Source organism: Castor canadensis, chromosome 2, assembly GCF_047511655.1.
Source record: "Castor canadensis chromosome 2, mCasCan1.hap1v2, whole genome shotgun sequence".
Classification (NCBI taxonomy): domain Eukaryota; kingdom Metazoa; phylum Chordata; class Mammalia; order Rodentia; family Castoridae; genus Castor; species Castor canadensis.
This window is the reverse complement of record NC_133387.1, coordinates 135276147-135294445: the sequence shown is the minus strand read 5'-3', so window position 1 is coordinate 135294445 and position 18299 is coordinate 135276147. Positions and strand designations below refer to the sequence as shown.

At 50.7% G+C, this 18299-nt stretch overlaps 1 protein-coding gene across 1 annotated transcript in view; it reads right to left on the bottom strand.

Moving 5' to 3' along the window:
* Window positions 1-282: 282 nt before the first annotated feature.
* Window positions 283-18299, bottom strand: part of Duox1 (dual oxidase 1) — a 33929-nt gene continuing 15912 nt past the window's right edge. Inside the window, exons 19-34 of the mRNA XM_074065868.1 lie at window positions 14958-15183; window positions 14625-14718; window positions 14247-14422; window positions 12145-12214; window positions 11591-11716; window positions 10868-11046; window positions 10348-10578; window positions 9711-9810; window positions 9431-9480; window positions 7915-8042; window positions 4270-4423; window positions 3669-3901; window positions 3268-3426; window positions 1926-2081; window positions 1694-1822; window positions 283-1070 (exon numbers count right to left, since the gene is read on the bottom strand). Coding sequence (XP_073921969.1) covers window positions 948-1070; window positions 1694-1822; window positions 1926-2081; window positions 3268-3426; window positions 3669-3901; window positions 4270-4423; window positions 7915-8042; window positions 9431-9480; window positions 9711-9810; window positions 10348-10578; window positions 10868-11046; window positions 11591-11716; window positions 12145-12214; window positions 14247-14422; window positions 14625-14718; window positions 14958-15183 — 2334 coding nt within the window. The 3' untranslated portion in view covers window positions 283-947. The remainder of the gene's footprint in view (window positions 1071-1693; window positions 1823-1925; window positions 2082-3267; window positions 3427-3668; window positions 3902-4269; window positions 4424-7914; window positions 8043-9430; window positions 9481-9710; window positions 9811-10347; window positions 10579-10867; window positions 11047-11590; window positions 11717-12144; window positions 12215-14246; window positions 14423-14624; window positions 14719-14957; window positions 15184-18299) is intronic.

The window sequence follows — 18299 nt, the reverse complement described above, 5'->3', positions numbered from 1 at the left end:
TCCCATTCTCTCTTCTCTGCCCAGCCCACCGCTGTCTCTCTGCCCCTCCTGATCAGTCTCTAGAGGCCTCAGAGTAGCTGCCCAGAGGGGCCCTCTGTCAGGAAGAGCACTTCTGGGCAAGGAAGGGTCTCCAGTTGGGGCACTTGTCCTTAGGCAGGTTCCTTGATTCAGTGAATGCCAGCAAGCTTAAAGAGATGTTCGGACCAGTCTGGCAAGCCGACTGGGTGAGTAGTTTCCTTTCCTTGTGCCTCACCCTGTCCTGAAGCAGAAAAGAAGAAATCCCAAAGGTGAAAACGTGATTTATTTGTAAAAGAGACGATAGAAGAAGGCTGCAAGGCACTGCATTAGCTAGGTGTTGGGCCAGGGTCTGACTATAATACATGATTAAAAACTTGGAAGAGAAAATCAGTTGTGCAAGTTAGGTTAGACTGGAGCTCTGATGGAGGTTTCTGTAAGTTGTTTGCTATGGGTCCAGCCTCTGCCCTCTCCAAAGCATTTGCCAGCCCTTTTGAAAGTGGGGTGCCTAGGAGAGGGGAAGGTGTGGGGGTGGGGAGAGTTTTAAGATGCCAGCATCTGCCCCTCCATTTTATCCTTCGTCCTAGACACACACACACACACACACATTAGCTTGTCTAATGAGTTTTTTTTTTTTCCCTTAGCCTGGAAGAAGAGACTTCACTTTGCCCCAAACCAATAGCTCTCCTACTTCCCAACCTGTTGTTCCTAGACAGTGCCCGCCCTCCCATCCCCACTTCTGCAGGCTGAGACTCATTCTGGGCCTAGAGATCCCTGAGCCCATACATGATGTCCGACAATGGCCACCTGGACCAAGTTGAGAGGTGGAAAAGGGGAAAGGGAAGCAGCCAGATAGGAAACACAGAGATATGGTGCAGTGGGCCCAAACCTCTGTTCTGATGGCCAATGGGCAAAGTCACTAGGCAGGGGGTCTAGAAGTTCTCATAATGGTGAGAGAAATGAGTCCTGTCCTGCCTGTTGATAAGCTGACAGGCCTTTTCCACATTCTTGGTCATGCCAGGAGGACCACAGCTAAATACCCCAATCTTCCGGACCTGTTACAGGAAGAAAAGAATGAAGACTAGCACATTGTTCATTAGCAGAGTCAACCCCATGTTCAGAGGGAAATCTAGGTTCATGTTCAAGGTGCAAAGATCAGTTAGAGCCTCTCCAGTGTTCCTGATGAAGGTCTGCTTTGTGCTATACATGGTGAGGACTGGTTCAGTGCTTATAAGTCTAGTTCAATTCTGGAAGTGCTGGATCAGTGTTTCTAATAGGGACCAGCTTAATCAATGTTCAAGTTGAGAGACAGCTCCCTATTTATGAGAGCAGTGGCCACCCCAATGTTCATGGTGAAAATTAGCTCAGTGTCCAGGGTTAGGGCTGGCTCGGTATTAAGTGAGGGTATCCCTGAGTTTATGTCAAAGACTGGTTCGATTACTGAGCTCTTCCTTTTAGACAATGAATCTTGGCTCCAGAGTTGGCAAATTCCTGTTGCCTGCCTCCTCCCTTAGCACCTCAGGGTGACCCCCTGTCTATCCTTTTCCATTCTGTTACCCCTACCAATCTTCCAGGTGAAGGATTCCCAGCAGCAGCCAATTCTTCCCCTGATGGAGCAGGTTTGGGACCTTTGCTCAGACCCAAGATGATAAAGATGAAGAGATGGGGGTAGACCTACCTGTGGGTGGACCTCCTGCAGGGAGTTGAAGAAGGGCTCGAAGGGGGGGCGGCCAAAGTGGGTGACAGAGCGCAGGCCAGTGAACAGACTCCGGTTCAGTACCTTCTGGAAGTGCCGCTCACAGATGTACTGAAGAGGGGGAGATGGAGAAAAGTCACAGCCAGGCACTACCAGGGTCAACTCCTAGTTCGTAACAGTGCCCACCTGTTCTGCCTGGCTGGCTCTGACCTACCAGCATGGTAGTCCTGAGATCAAACTTCTCAGCCAGCTGTGTGATATAGATGTGCACAGACACCAGGTCCTGGCAGTCATTCTCCTCCACCTCCCGGATGATGTCAGCCAGCCACTCGAACTGCCGCTGGGTCCTCGTCACCCAGATGAAGTAGATCTGGGGACACATGCCAGAGCTCAGGACCAGCACAGCTCAGGCATGCTATATCCCAGGGATCTCCACATAGAACTCTCCTGACCTCAGTCAGATTGTGCTTATCCTCAGACAGCCTGGGAGATGAGTTCAGGCCACAGGGTCAGGCTCTGAGGCCAAAAATGGGTTGCCCCAGGGCATGGAGAGGTGGAAATCAGAAGCCGCCTGAGGTCAGGCAAAAGCTCCCTCCCTCTCCCCTTATGACTTAGAGCTGAAGGTCTATTGGATGGGAAACAGCTTTCTCAGCCCAAGCCCATCCTAACACCCCAGTGTCAGAAGGCTGCCCGTGGAGGGACTGCACAGAGGGAGTGGGCTGGGGGTCATTTCACAGAGCAACCTCAGGCGAGCCCCAACTGCCTGATCCAGAGGCTGGGAATGACCTCAAAGGGAGACCAGGAGGAGGGAGTTCCCTGGGGCCCGGGAGTCAACTCCAGCTTCTGAGGGGGAGAAGTAGGGCTCTGTGGATTAAGAAGCAGAAGCACAGCCGGCACCAACAGAGGAGGGGAAGGGAGCTGTCACTCTCTGAGTGCTGACAGCATAAGGGCTGGGCATGCTGCATTCCTGCGCCCCTGACTCATTTGCCAGGCTCAAGAGAGACAAGCTGGGTGGGACCTGCCACTGGGTCCAGGCTGGAGTGAAGGGGACCTGTGTAGGGTGGGGGGACTGAAGGCCCAGGTTGTGTTCCTGAAGCAGCCCAACCCACCAGCCCTGCCTTGCCATCTGTCCTCCTCTTCCTTCTGAGACTTAAGCCAGTTTCACTTGTGCCCCACCCTAAACATGCCCTTCCCTCTCCCAGGCAGCAGTGCTCCCATGGCTGGGCATGTAAGAGGGAATGTTTTGTGTTTGATTTTGCTTTTAACCTCCCTATAACCCTACCTGGAGGGACTCCCAGAAGCAAATCCTATGTGGAACACCTCATAACGAAGGGAAAGAGCCCTTGGAAGCCAGGCGGTAGACTGTAGGCATCAGCAAACCAATTCTGTCCTTCAGAGTCTGGGGATATCTTGACACCTCCCCATCAACCACCCACTTCCAGGTCTCAGGCCAACTTGTCCTTGCCCACATTTTTTGGGGGAAGAGATCAAGAAGAGAGAAACATGGGCACAGTGATGGGGGGGACTGTGGGCTTGTAGGAGGGGTGAACATTCACCTTCTTACAGAGCAGTTGGCAGCTGACCGATGACTTGAAAACCAGGTCTTTGAGGATAGAGGCAAAGGGAGTGACCCCAATGCCCCCTCCCACCAGCACCGACACCTCAAATTTATGCCATTCCTGGTGACCTTCTCCAAATGGTCCATCGAGGTACAGCTGAAGGTAGGGCAGTGGGTTTGAGTTCAGCATGGCTTCTACCATAGTTCTGAAGCCAGAAATGGTAGGCAGGAAAAGGCAGATAGGTATATGGAGTGAGCGGGGAGAACAGAGGAGATGGCTTCTGATATTATCTGGAATAGCCAATCTCTGGATTGGGGGAGGGGAGGAACACAGTGGAGAGCCTGATGATACTTAGAAGATGTGGGAGAACATAGCACATCTGGCCTGGGTCTGGGTACCTTTGGGTATCTGGCACAGCTGTCACCCGTTGGAGGTGAGTAGATCTCCCTGAGTCGTGTGGTCCAGGGCCCCGCTGCCCGGATGTGCAGGCTGAGAGTGTCTTCATGGGGTGCAGAGGTCAGCGTGAAGGGGTGGTACTCGGTGGTTCCCAGAGCCAGGCAGGCGATCCGTACCCATTGTCCCGACTTGTATTCAAAGCCCTGGGGCCGCTGGAACTGCAGGTGGGTCACTCCTAGGGAGGGATGGTGGGGAGAAGGCTGCTGTCCTGAACCAAGAAGTAGTGTGGCTTCTAAGAAGTTCCCCCAACCAAGCCTCAGCTGTGCTTCTGGAATATGACAAAGGAGGCCTTCTCCCATCAGAAGCTCTCCCTGAGTAGGAGCTCGGGGTTGGCAGGGCAAAGGGGAAGCCTGGCCTAACCTCTTCCACCTTCTATAGTGAGAGAGGCTCAGGTACCCTGGAAAAGAGCATTTCTTTCCAGATGGTTCCTCCCAACCATCCCAGGCCTCTGCCACCTCTACTAGGTCAGGCCAAGAGCTGTGGTCCAGGCTCTGCCTCAGTGCCACCAAGCTGGTTCCCTCATGACAGCATCCAGGCTGCTACCTGAAGGCAGCAGCTCCGCCTTTACCACGCTGATCTCCACCTTCCTCCGGCTCAGGCTCACCAGCTTGTCCCCCACATAGATAAGTGCTGGGACCAGGAAGAAGATGTGAAATCGGGGCAGTTGGATCAGAGCAAAACTGCCATGGATGATGAGCTGGAAAGAGAAAATAGCACAGCTCAGACCTAGTGACACCCACAACATGGTATGAGGGCTGCCTCAAGTCTTAGACCCACATCCTTCTCCATTGGTACATCCAGTCTCACTCACTATGTACCATGCTTTTTCCAGATTCTAAGACCTAACCAGTCCCAACTCCATCCTCCAAAGCATTCCACAGGAATAATACTATTTTCCATTTCCCTGCCACCACCCTAGACCAATTCATGTCTACTCCCACCTGGATTCATGCAGAAGTCTGGACTCCAAGGCAACCAGAGTGACTTTTTGAAGTGCTTTCTATCATGTCAGCCTCAACTTAAAAAACTTTAGTGAATTTCTCATTGTACTAAAGGCCTTGCAGTACTCTAACCTCTGCCCGCTAGCTGGTTCTCCCTCTCTGTTCCTCAAATACAATATGGCAAGTCCTTTCTAGTTGGGGACTTTTTCACCTGCTTCCCTTTGCCTGGGCTGCCCTTCCCCATGGCTACTTTCAGCAGAAATGCCACTTCTTTCAGCCTTCCCTCAGACCTATCACATCTCCCTGTTAACTCTCACAGCATTCGTCATCATCCGCCATCATTTTGTGTTAATTCACTCACATGCTCACCATTGTTTTCCCCCTACTGAGGCAGTAGGGACTGCTTGCCAGTATTCTCTCAGCTCCTAACATGTGGCAAGCACTCAACTTTTAGGGAAAGGAGTTTCTCCTTCTCCCCTTTTTGAAGACTAAGAACACCTAGCTAGTTTTCCATGAAATAATTGATGGTATCATCCAGCTCTGGTCCTTTCCCTAATAAATTTGTCTAATGTGGTCACACACTGCTTGTCTCCATTCTTTCTACTCACTTGCTCCTGAGTCTAGGTCGGTCTGGCTCCACCTCTGCCTCTCCTTAGGACCTGCCCACTGAGGGTCCAACAAACACGTGAATGGACAAACCCTGAGGTCTTCTTCCAGACCATAGCCACTCCCAATCTTGGCAGCCTGTGACACTAGCGACCCCCCCCCCCACACCAGACACCACCACTTCAATAACAATGCTCTACTGGTTCTCCCTCTTTGCCTCTCAGGCCACTCACTTTCCAGTTCTCCGTTGGCTCTATTCCTTCTGCCACCCCCAATCATGGGTGTTGCCTAACCCTGGTTTCCTCACCCTCTGCTCTTTGCTTTCTGAGCTCCACCATGTTCTATTACTTCTCAGTTGAGCCACAGCCCCTCAGCTTCAGTTGCATCACCAGCATGTCTTGCCACCACCTAGTACCCTCTGAACATCCACAGCCAGACCTGTCTCCGCCATCCCCTGAATACCCTTTCGCCATTCCCACCCCCACCCCGGAGCTCATGCCCTTTTACCTGTATCTTTCTACCTGGATTGCTCTTCAGTTTCCACTCAACCTTGTCATGGTTTAGCTAATCTCTCCTTGGCCCAAGTCCCATCTTATCCCCAACGTCTCCCCTAACCAGTTCGGAGCTAGTGAATCCCTCTTCCATGAATTCCTGTAATTGACTATCTGAATGCTCTACTCAGCAATTAATCCGATATTTACCACTGCAGCGAATCTGACGTTCCTAAGGGTAAGGGTTAGAGTTATGGGCCTCATACAAAGCTAGTAGAAGAGACCCTCTGCTGATAATCTGTTCAACTGAAGTTGGGTCTCTCATTCAGGAATCCCTTCCCCCAGTTGAGTTTCCAAACTCTTGAGCCTTTCCCCACAGGACTCACTCTCTGACTGGCTCTGCTTTCTTGAAGTTCCTTTCATTATGGAGCCCACACCCACCCCCCAAGGCTCTAAAGCTCCCAACCAGTACAATAGCAGGGTGACCTCATACTCCTCTGTTTATACACCCCATTTTGTATTAGTTTTACTTTTAAACCACGAAGCTGCTACAGACTCTGATTAGCCAAGGGGTCTGGGTGGTAGGGCAGCCAGCTCAGCTTTTGAGGTGCTAGCCCCGCCTTCTTTTCCTTGAATCAGAAGCCTGGACATCCTTCCCAGGGCCTACTTTACATTAGGGTCCTTTCCTTGTGACTTCTCTTTCTGCACAAAGTCAAGAAGCTACCCCTGGGATAAGTGAGAACTAAGAAGGTACTTTTGCCCTGAGTTCCCTCCAGGTGAGACCCACCAAGCTGCTAGGCTAGGACTACCCAACAGCGGGGCCTACACCTTTCTGATCCCTTGCTGGAAGGAAGGGTGGCTCTGAACCCTAGTGATGCCCACAACCCAAGAAAAAAATCACAAAGGGGTCTTGGCTTTAGGGATCCAGGCGGGCCACTCTCCTTGCATCCCCACTGGTTCAAAGAAGCTGTTTTATCAGCAGAAATGACAACATTATGTGTACCCCAGCAGAGGCAGGAGCCAGAATGCTGGGGCCCCACATATTATTGGGAAGTGGGGTGGGGAGGATAAGTCGGCCACAGTGCCCCACAGAGGGAGAAACTTCTTTGGAAACAAATGTCAGCAGTTCTAGGAAATGTCCTAAGCCAAAACTGGGTAGCTACTTCAGAACCATGAGATGTTGAGGCACAGGATGGAAACAGAGCTTCCTCCCAACTGTCAGTGAGGACAAAGCTGCAGCTGGGAGGAGACTGGTCAGACAACAGGAACCAGCCTGCCCGAGGCAGTGGTGGACTCTGTCTCAGAACAAAGGCGACCCTTGTGTGCAATTCTGCCTGGAGATAAAGAGGCTAGTCATAGTGGCTCTGGGCTCCTTAAATGCTGGCATCATGAAGTGGTGGGAACAGCAGGGCTCTTGGGAATTGGTTTAGTTTCCCAGCAAGGCCCCTGAGGTGGCTTTGAGGGAACTGCCTGTGTTCCTGCGAAAGGCAGGCAAACAGAATGATAACACAGACTCAGGTCAGAATCAGCTCAGGAACTGACAGGGCAAATAAGCTGATGATGAACCCAGGATTGTGGGGAACAGGAGAAGGGAGGGAATGTGAAGGAAGGGAAACATGAAGCCCAGGTTAAGAAACAGGACAGGTTGGGTCTTAAAAATTCATCTTATCAGCAATCCATGTGAAGATGTTACGAACAAGCTCATTAACTTCACAGGTAGCATTTGGCCGAGTAGTATAGCTAACACACCCCAAAGTATGATCGGAACAAAAATGGCAGAAGCCAGTTAAGTTTCAACAAACAAAGTGACTCCCTCTTAGGTGCAGACAGTACACCAAAGTCAGCCACCCAAAGGCGGGAAAGTTTGTATGGGCAGAAGATGTGGAGGAGTCTGTGAGGAATGTAGATCAGCCTGGCAGGGCTGCTCCTGCAAACCCATGTGAGAGAGGTGATCTGTAAGTGCTGCAAGTGGGGTCAGTCTTTTGGGGAGCCCCACAATACAATCTCCACCTTTAAAGAGGGAAGTGGAGAAGCAAAGAGGGTACTTGAAATAACTAAGAGGGTGGAGAACTAATGTCCCAGCCCTCACTGCTTCTCTGGGAACATCCCACCCATATCCCCCCACCTGGCTCACAGCCAAAAGCCCTCACCAAGATATAGAGTAGGACGTAGAGGTGGTGGGTCAGCCAGAAGCCCCGGAAGCTGCGGCGACGGAAGTGGTGGGAGGCGAAGACATACATGATGGCTAGGACCAGGAGCAGCAGAACCCCTGTGAGACCTGCCAAGTGAACAGAAAGGTGGAGGGCAGAGAGGCAGTGCCTTGCAGAGGGGTGTCCAGGGTCAGGGTCTCTCTCAACTCCACTGCCAAAAATGGGAGGTGGAAAACCCCTTCCTCCTCCTCCACACCACTGATTGGTCCCATAGCTCTTGCTGCCATTGTTATTTTCCATCTGTGTCATCACTTTTTTTTTTTTTAATGTCTCTCACTTTGCTAATTCTCAGGTCCACAAGAACAAGAACCAGCTAGCTCACCCCTGAATTCGAGTGCTGCTGCAGGGCCTAGCACACTGTAGGCCTTGTATAAATATGCGCCAAAGGAATGAACACAAGGGGTGTGCACTCTGGGATCTCTGGGTCATGCACTGGAAATGGCAGGCCCCTCCTGCATGGTGTCAAGGCTTGGTCCCTGTCCCTGCATCACCCCACTTGGCTGCCACAGCACCTAGCATGAACTCTGGTACCATTAATGTGTGGGTGGAACCACACTGTCTTGCTTATCACTAGAGTCCCTAGGGCCAGTCTAGAGTTGGTATAAAGCCCCCTCTCTCATGGGGGCTCCCAGGCCAGGCCATGAGTGCACAGGAGGATAGTGCTAGAGCCAGGGTGGGGTTGGAAGCACAGAGAATGGTCCCTCAGGAGATCAAGAAGGAGAAAGTCAGTAATTAGGAAGATTAGAGCCCTGCAGTGTGGAAAAGCAAAGGTTAAGAAGGGATCCTGCCAAAGCCTGTAAAGTCCTGACCGGAGAGGAGAGCATAAACACAGCCTTACCCACCAAATCCCAGTGTGCAGGAATTAGTGAGAATCCTCTGAAGTTCAAAGTACAGCTTTATGGGATTAAAAAAAAACTAAAAAAACCCATGCTGTGTTTCTGAGAGAGGAGTGAGAAAATGTGTTACCCCAAGGAGGTAACAGACTGAAAATACAAATAGATTCAAGAAGAGGTTGAATAGATTCACAGCTAATAGCTCTAAAATGGGTGATTATAGGGAGTTAGGAATATGTCCCTAAAAGCCCTTGTCAAGACATCCTAAAAGGGGGTGTGTGGCGGGCTTCTGTCTAGGTTGACAAAGAGCCTGATCCCTACCCCACGTGGCTTGGTAGGTGAGTATGTGATGGTGAAGGGTCCACTCCCAATCCACCAAGAACTAGTCCAGAGTAGAGGCCAGTTAGCCCTTCCTAGGGGAGGAACTAATCCCCAGTAGGGGAGGATTGGAATGCAGAGTCACTTAAGTCTCCTAACCCCCAGGAGTGTTCTCAAGGTCAGAAGGCAGAGCTTGGCTCACAGTGAGAGCTAAGTGAGTCTGGGATCCACTATGATAATAGAACCCAGAACCTGAAGTTCAGAGTCAGGCCTACAAACTCACTGTGGGGAGGGGTAGTCCTCACCTGGTACAGTCTGAAAGAACCACCAGTAATACTTCTGGGGGAACTCAGACCTGTGTGGAAGGGACAGCAAGCAAGGATGGACCTTGAGAGGAGTTCTCTGGGACATCTGGGGTGGGGGGGACCCTCCATAGGAGGCAGCCCAACCCAGCCACCAGTCTCCCCTTCAGGTTGGTCATTGTCTGCTCCAGAACCTGGAAGATGATGCTCTTCTCTGGGCCAAGAGGATTTCTTTCTTTCCACCTGCAAGGAATTCCCCCCCAATCCCCCTCTCCCCACTCACCCATCATCATGGAACAGGCCAGGGAAGAGGCAGGAAAGAACACTGAGTGGGCTGATGGAGAACAGGTACACATTCACCACGTGGCCCGCACTATGTAAGACTAAGAAAGAAAGATGGGGGTGGTGAGCCTGGGCTGGGCCAGCCTAGGGATCATCCCAGGGAAGAGGAGGACACAATGCATTCAGCCCAAGGTGGAAAACTCTGCCAAACAGAGTCAGGGGGCCTGAAGAAGGTCCCTGAGGGTTTGGACTTCTGATCGCTAATCAAATGTCTGGTTTTCCCCCGAGTCTGAAATTATATCATTAGAAGCTCATTCCTTGGGTTTCTCACACAGTTTTGTTTTAAAGCATAAGAACTGGGAGAGATACAGTATGTGCCCTCGTCCTGGGGTAGTTTGTCAGCTGGAGGCTGGTGAGATGCACTGGAAAGTGTGGGGAAGGTGCTCAGGGTAGTGCGGGAACACTCCTGGGCTTATGTCACATCACAGCCCCACCCACTCCATCCTTATGCAGAAGGCCCTCCAAGATTTACTTTAAAGTCAAGTGCAGGTGTATAGGGTAGGGACTGTCAGTGTAGGGGAAGATACAGGGACCGGGAGGGCATGGAGAGAATTCCTGAAGCAGCAGGCCCTCCCTGCCTGTGAGGACGATGGCTGTGGAGGCGATCCAGCGATGGAAGTCCACGGCGGCATCGAAGGGAATGTAGCGGTTGAGGAAGGTCTCCCGCAGGAAGGTGATGAGGTTGCGGCACATGGTGAGCAGGATGTAGGAGAACATGAAGGAGATGCTGGCCGCCGTGCCCCGCGACAGGATGATACCCACGCGGGTAGTGTCCGTGATGCCCGTGTGGTGTGCTGCAAAGGCGTAGTCTACGGGGCGGGGGACAGTGCAGAGGACAGGGAGGTCATCGACCACAGGCCCTGGCCGCCCGCCACTCACAATAGGCCACTCCACAGTCTTCCTTCCAGCAAGCTCCATTCTCCTGGTTGCCAGCACCCACGACAGGCCCCGCCCCCAGAGCTGTCACTTATCTCAGGCCCCGCCCCAGGGACTGCCAATCACTTGCAATAGACCCCGCCCCCAGGGAGGCTATCTCAGAGCCTCCCCACCGTCCACGTGCCCGTGGCTTGCAGTAAGCCGTAAGCGATGTCGCCTCACAGTAGGCCCGCTCCAGGAAGAGCGCCCCGGCGATGGCGTAGAACACGGCCACGCAGCCGATGTGGCGCCGGTAGTTTTCGATGAAGCGCTTGAACTGCTGCAGAGTCTGGTGCCGCCGGCTGCGCTGAAACTTCTCTCGGTGCGCCTCGGTGAACAGCAAGGGTTGGAACGACGTTACCCTGGGAGACAGGACGCTTTAGCCCTCCGCCCCCAGCCCCCCAGGGAGCTCCACGCTAGTGAAGCCCCGCTTCCCCAAAGGGAGCCACCCAAGCAGGGAGGGGTGTCCAGCGACTCATGCAGAAGCAAAGGCTCAGACCCCACAATATGTGAGTAGTCAGTGGAGGGTCAGCCTCCCAACTGGTCATTTCATCCAGGTGATGCACTCCATCTACCCCAGGTCTATTCACAGACAGCTCCTTCCCCTCCATCTGTAGCTCCTAGCTCCCACCACGCATCCATAGTTAGTCTTTACTGGCAGCTCACAAGACGCCTCCTCCCTGAGGGCTTCTCTGACTTCTGAAGCCCCTGTTCATACCACCATTATAACACTCATCAGTGGGACATTGTAATTATCAGTAGCCAGACTCTCATCAGGACTGGCATTCTTGGGTGGGAATTATTTATCTGCCCACACCACCAGTGTTGAGCACAGTGCAAGTAACAGATAAATGGATGTTGAAGGACGGATGGAATGTCTAGCAATCAGAGGTAGAGCTATCATACTTCTTGCCAAACCTCCGTCGAATCTCCTGGGGAGGGTCTGTGTCCATGGGGCACTGCAGTCTCTGTGGTGTCAACTCAGTCTTGACATTGTTGCGGGAAGAGTGGGCGCTCATTCTGGGAGAGGGACTAGGAAGGAATGGTAAGAGATCAGGCCTTCGCCACCTGCTGACCTTGGTCTACTCCAAATCCACTGTTTCCAGAAAAGATCAGAGCTCTCAGTGAGAGGACAGCAGGATTCCCACAGAGACCCAGAGAGAGAGAAAGAGAGAGAAAGAGACAGAAGAAAGTGTGTCAGATCCTGGGGGCTCCCAGCTGAGGCTCTGTGCCTGTGCCTTCCACAAGAACATCTGGAAGGCAGTAAGTGAGCACTGAAATCCAGCAAGCTTTCCACTCATCCTGGTGTAGGATAGTGCCTGCCTAGAGTAATGAGTGCCTTTTTCTAGTTTGTGTGAAGATGCTGCATGTCACTATGCTGGCCCCAATTCCAGCCATTCTAAGGAGAGAAATGGCAACTCCCTGTCACTTCCCTTCAACATCCCCCGGTGGAGGCTCACCATATCTTCTCCTGGCTGATGTAGGAGGCTCTCCGGCAGAGGTTCTTGATGACTTCAGGCACTTCCACTCCTGCAATGCAGAGTTGGACTAGGGAGCAGCTCTGGGCCTAGAACCCAGGAGAGCCTGGCTCAATGCACAACACCCCACCTTCCCATGTTCAGACCTGTAAAGGGTCCCCATTCAATGGGGACCCCATTCACTGCCTCCAGCCCTTGTCCTACTGGGAGATGGATGGATCCAGCCATAGGTGAGGAGGGAGAAGGAAGGCCTAAAACAAAGTTAGTCAGGCAGGCTTCCCTAAGAATGTCCCACTCTTGGGACTGTTGTCAGGTATGGGGTTAGAATTCAGGAAGTGTATGTAACCTACCTGCTAAGCACCTTTTGCGGCAAAAACTCTGCTAAAGATCTTCCTGTTTAAAACCTCCCAAGAGTTAAATGCAGAATCGAGGTGATGAGTGCAGGGGAGATCACCATAAAATTCTTTCCACTTATCTCTTTGAAAACATTTGCAATAAAATATTGGAGGGGAACTCCACCTCGTTGTTCCTGCCTGGACTGCACACTGAGAACAGGATAAGACTGAGCTGCAAATACAGGTTCTTACAGGAGGCCTGGGAATCTCCAGCATACATCTAAGTGCTGAACCAACCGCAAAAAAGACCCTGGTCTACAGCCAAGGTCAAAAGTGAGAGAACCTATCTCTCACTTGAGGTATGAGCAAGTAAAAGAAAGTGTAGATATCTATACCCTGAAACGGCTCAGCAAACAACAAATGTGGCAAAATAGTAAGCAAGGGAAAAGCTAGGTGAATGGTGAACGACTGTTTATAGTATTCTTGTTCCTTTACTGTAGATTTTAAACTATTGAAAATAGGGCTGGAGGTGTGGCCTATAGCAGGCAAAGAAAATAAAATCAACAAAGCATAACTATGATAAAAAGGAAAACAAGACAATACACAAGGTTAACCTTCAGCTTAACCCTCCTCAGTCTCCAAGCCTGGGACTTGGTGGCCTGGCTCACTTCCAGGCATCTCCCTTGCCCCTGTACTCAGTCCCAAGTGCCTGCTGCCCTGGCTGCCTGGTAAAAGTGGAAAGCTGCAGAATCATGAGTGTTAGATCTCCTCTTTACCAGCTCCCCTCAGCCCCAGGGCCAGGAGAAACCTTGTCCAAAGGCTCATCCATGTCTTCTCTAACTTGCTCCTGTCCCCCATAGGGACCACCCAGCCCCCACTTTTCTCATAATCCTGGGAAGGACTGGGTTTGGTTTCAACATGTCCCACTGAGAATCTCAAGCTGAGAAAACACTATGATAGCTCAGAGCAGGGGCCACAGCCAGACCTCTACCTCCCTCTGCATACCCCTTCCTCGCTCAGCCTGTACCTTACCCTCCCCTACTTGAGTCCGACACAGGTAGGGCAGGAAGTAGAGGAAAGGACTATAGAATTGGGTCTTGATTCTCTCAGCAAATATTTACTGAACACTTAGCCAGGGAATATAGTTTCAAAAAACCCAAAAAAAGCACTGCCCTATTCCCAGAACCAGGAACCTGGTTGAGGGGGATAAGGTCTGGCTTGGGGAGGGCTGCAACAAGAAGATATTGTTTCTTCCTTGTCCTAGGCACTAAGCAGTGTTTGGGGAGGGGGGAAACTTTGGCAAGGAGCCAGAGGAAGCAGGGTTCCAGCCACCATCTCCTGACCCATCCTGACTCTACCCACCCCACCAGCAAGGATGCACTGTGATTTTCATGGGCACTGGCACTTTCACCTTCTTGGGTCCCTTTCTCCACACAAATAAAAAGCAAATTAGAAATTATAGTTTAGAATTGTGTCAGTTTAAGGAAGAATATAGGGGCCTGGGGGGCATACTCAAGTAGTAGAGCTCCTGCCTAGCAAGCAGGGGCCCTGAGTGCAAACCCCAGTACCAACAACAAACAACAAAAATTCAAGAATGTAATCCAGGCTGGAGACGTTATTAGTTATTCAATATTATATTCATTTTTCTTCTGATTTTTAAAAGAAATTAAAACATTGCCATGGGCTCCTAAAAGTACGTAGGCATTATACCTAAAAGGTAAGTCAGCCTCGCCTGCCAAGAGGCCCCACCTTTGACACAGAGCTGCGTGAAGCGGAGCTCACTGTCATGGTCCCTCAGCATGAAGTGGAAGTCCTCCCACGTCAGCTCCTCCTTGTCCTGGAAGCCTGACTCCCGGAACATGGACTCCACCACCTCGGCCAGCTGGGCCTTGGACAGGCAGTTGTTGGAGATCTCGATGAAGGACCTGGGGTTGGGGGAGGGGAGCCATTAGGCAGGCCTTCAGTGGCCAAACGGCAAGACCCCACCTAGCCAAATCTCAAGGTCCCTACTGGTTATAACAGTCTCTGGTTACAAGGGTAAGCAGGAGACCCTTTACACTTCAGCTCTCCCCTTCATGAACCAGTGCCTGCCCTAGTTTACCCTCCTGGCTATTTCAGAGGACCAACCTCAGCATCCTGATGAACTCGTCCTTAGAAATGAGCCCATTCCCATCAAAGTCGTACATGCGGAACATAAGGCGAGACTTCTCTTCCGGAGAGCCTGGGAGGAGGATTCTGTGAGGCAAGTCTAGCCCCATCATCTGGAACCCACAGGTTGGCTACAGGGGCTGAACACCAGTGTGAAGACCCACTGCCTGACACAGCACCTCCAGGTGTCTACCACGGCTGGAAACCTGGCACTAGTGCTCCCCATCTCCAATAGGTCAACCACGCTCTAGACTCAGTTCCTAGCCTTTGTTCAGTCTCTGCTATCTGGACAATTGTTTTCTTCTCCCTCACCTTTCATGAAGACCACCAGGATGTCCAAGAACTCCCGGAAGGACAGGTAGCCATTGCCATCCTTGTCGGCCAGAGAGAACATGGACTCCACAAACATATCTTGGGGCTTGAGGCCCAGAGACTCGGCAAACTCGGCCCTGCTCAGCTCGCAGGTCAGGGCCTCCCGCACCTTTTGGGATGAGTCCAGGGGCAGGGTCCCTGCATCTGCCTGGTTGATGTCCAGCACCTGCACTTGGGCACCCACAGAGGGAGGGAGAGAAGGAGACATGGTTTCCTTGACTTAAAGCAGTGCAGCTTAGAGGAGTCACCTTCTGAGCTGTCTGTCCAGCATCCCCAAATAAGCAACCTGAGGGGTTGTCCATGGGGCCATTTTGTACTGTAGAGTCCTGGCCCTCTGCCTTGGCTGACTGGACCAGGGATGCACACTCAGCTGGGGATCTGGAATTAGAACTAAGAGTTTCCAGATGTGCCTTGTTCTGAACACAAGAAAACTCGCAAGATATGGACCACTCTCTTCCACAGAGTCAAAGAGAAAACAGAGATAGCCTAAGAGAGCAAAGAGCTTGGTTGCTGACAGCTTTCTCTTCCAGGTCTTTTAGGTCAAGTTGAATTCCCTCTGGAATTCCTGAAACAACCTGAATCCTCAGAGTCAATGATTCTTTATGTGGGGTTCTCTTACTTACATCTAAAAAAGTTTGTACTAGGAAAAGCCTTTTAGCTGGGTTTAGAAAAGGGGAATTCTCATTACAGGTCATCTCCATTCCCACACAGGAACTACCCCAGTAGAAGAGCACAGACCACAGACCAAGGTACCTGTCTTTCCTGCCTATCAGCTGGGTTGCCTAGTTCAAGTTTAGTTGTGGTTTCATGAGGCAAACCTTGCAGCTTCAAACAAGGTGCTTTCGTGGAAAGAGCCTGGGGCTGGAGGCAAGAGACATGGGTTCATGTCCCAACTCTGCCACTTGCTTGCTGCCTGACCTCAGGCAAGTCTCTTCAGTTGTCTGAGATTTATTTCCTCACCTGTCCTACTTATCTCACAGGGTTATTGTGCAAATTAACAATGGAGGTTGTGTGGAAAATGCTTTGAAAGTGGGAAGCATGGGGGCAGCTAGCAGGGATTGGCAGTCACACTAAGGATACAGCAGCCCACCTTCCTCCCAGCACAGAGGCTTCCAATGTGGGTCAGAACTGAGTGGAAGCGTCTAGGTCCTACCTGGGCCTTGGTAAGGAACTGCCCAGATGAGGGTCCTTCAGTTCTTGTGCATACTTAATATTCAACTTGTTGGAGGGTTTAATGTGGCACAGAATACACGACCACTAAATTATAGCTTCCTACATGGGGCTGCCCCAGCCCAGATAGCCTTACTCCTTCTCAAACACTAATGTTTTTGTTCTTCCACAGGGCACCTCTGCTCAGTCCTACTTTCTTCTAAGCCAAAACTTTTCCACCTTTGAGTCCTTGCCAAATCTATCTCCATTATGACTTTATACCAGCCTGAAGGCTCACTGGTTTTTTTTTGTTTTGTTTTTTTTTTTTGCAGTACTGGGGTTTGAACTCAGGGCATACACCTTGAGCCACTCAGCCAGCCCTTGTGTGATGGATTTTTTTTGAGATAGGGTCTCTCAAACTGTTTGCAAGAGTTGGCTTCCAGCAGTGATCCTCCTGATCTCTGCCTCCCGAGTAGCTAGGATTACAGGCGTGAACCACCAATGCCCCGCTAAGGCTCACCTTTTCTAAACTCCTAGCCCAGAATTTTCTGGATCATTTTATAGCCATCATACTTTACCAGTTATCCTTTCTATTCACAAGTCATCTTCCTAGCGAAATGATAAACTTCTTCAGTGGGGGGAACCATGCAACCATACTGTTTATTTGTTTGTTTGTTTTTTGGTAGTGCTGAGAATCAAATCCAGGGTCTTGCATATGCTAAGCAAGCACTCTACTGCTGAGCTACATCCCTGGCCTTTGGTTTTTTGAGACCCGATTTGACTATGTAACTCAGACTGACCTTCAACTCACCATCTTCTTCCGCCTCTGGGGTGATGGGATTACCAGTGTGAACCACTATGCCTGGCTGTATTTATCTTTTATCTCCCATGTTGCTCCACTCCACAGCTCTATTCTCAGGTTGCCTTTATTTGTACCAGATGTGGACTTAAGTCTTTGAGTTTCCTTTCCTATCTTGTTTCCCCACGTCCTCCCCACAGTGCTCAGAAGTCTGCAAGGCGGACATTAATGTCCCATGAAGGCCCCTGACAGCTGCATTCCCCCAAGGAGGGGCAAACTCTGGCTCTCAGAGTCTCTGCACTGTCTAGCCTTCCTTGCCTCATTCATGGACATTACTTCCCTCTCACATCTGGGACATCTCCTTGCATGAAATGTAACAAGGATTTAAAGGCTGCTTTTGCTGAAGAGCACAAACTCTTCGCTTGACCTTCCAGATGCCTGATAGGTAACTAAATGCAAAATAATGATTGGTATCTCTGGCTTCAGTTTGTATCTGCCTCCTTTACTTTGGCTCAGATGCCTCCTCAGCTCTACACAGAGGCATGTTAATCATTTAGTGATTAACTTAAGTCTGTTTAAAAACTGGTAGTTTGGTTAGCCCTAAAATTTATCTAACTTATCTCATTGGTCTTCAAGATCAAACACTCCAAGATAAGAGTATCTAAGAGCTAGGTACCAGTAGCTCATGCGTGTAATCCTAGCTACTTAAGAGGTTGAGATGGGGAGGCTCGAGGTTTGAAGCAAGACCAGGCAAATAGTTTGAGAGACCCCCATCTCCAAAATAACCAAAATGGGCTGTTGGTGTGACTCAAGCGATAGAACACCTGCTTTGCAAGCACAAGCCCTGAGTTCAAACACCAGTCCTACCAAAAAAAAAAAAAAAAAAAAAAAAACCTAAGGTATTTTACTACCAGCTTCTACCAGATCCTGTTCCAGATCCCCCCAAAAGCACCCAAGAGTCTCCAGAGACTGCCTTAAATCTGCAGTCGTCTTGGATCCCAAGAACTTCTGAGACTTGCAGGAAGATCATCCAGGATGCAACTTCCCCACAAGCAGGTGCAATTACCCCATGATGGGAGTTTACGCTGCCCCTCTGAGCAAAAGAAATCATCTCATGAGAATGGATTACCCTCTCAAGTGATGACAATGATAACAACTTCTCAGGAGACACTTTGTAGAACCAGAACTGAGATAAAGATCAACCAGACCACAGTTTGATCAAGATTGATTGCTATGAGACCAGGCACAATGGTGTATGTCTGTAATGCCAGATATGCAGGAGGCGTGGGTAGGAGGATCATGGTCTGAAGCCAGCCCCTGGCAAAAACACAAGA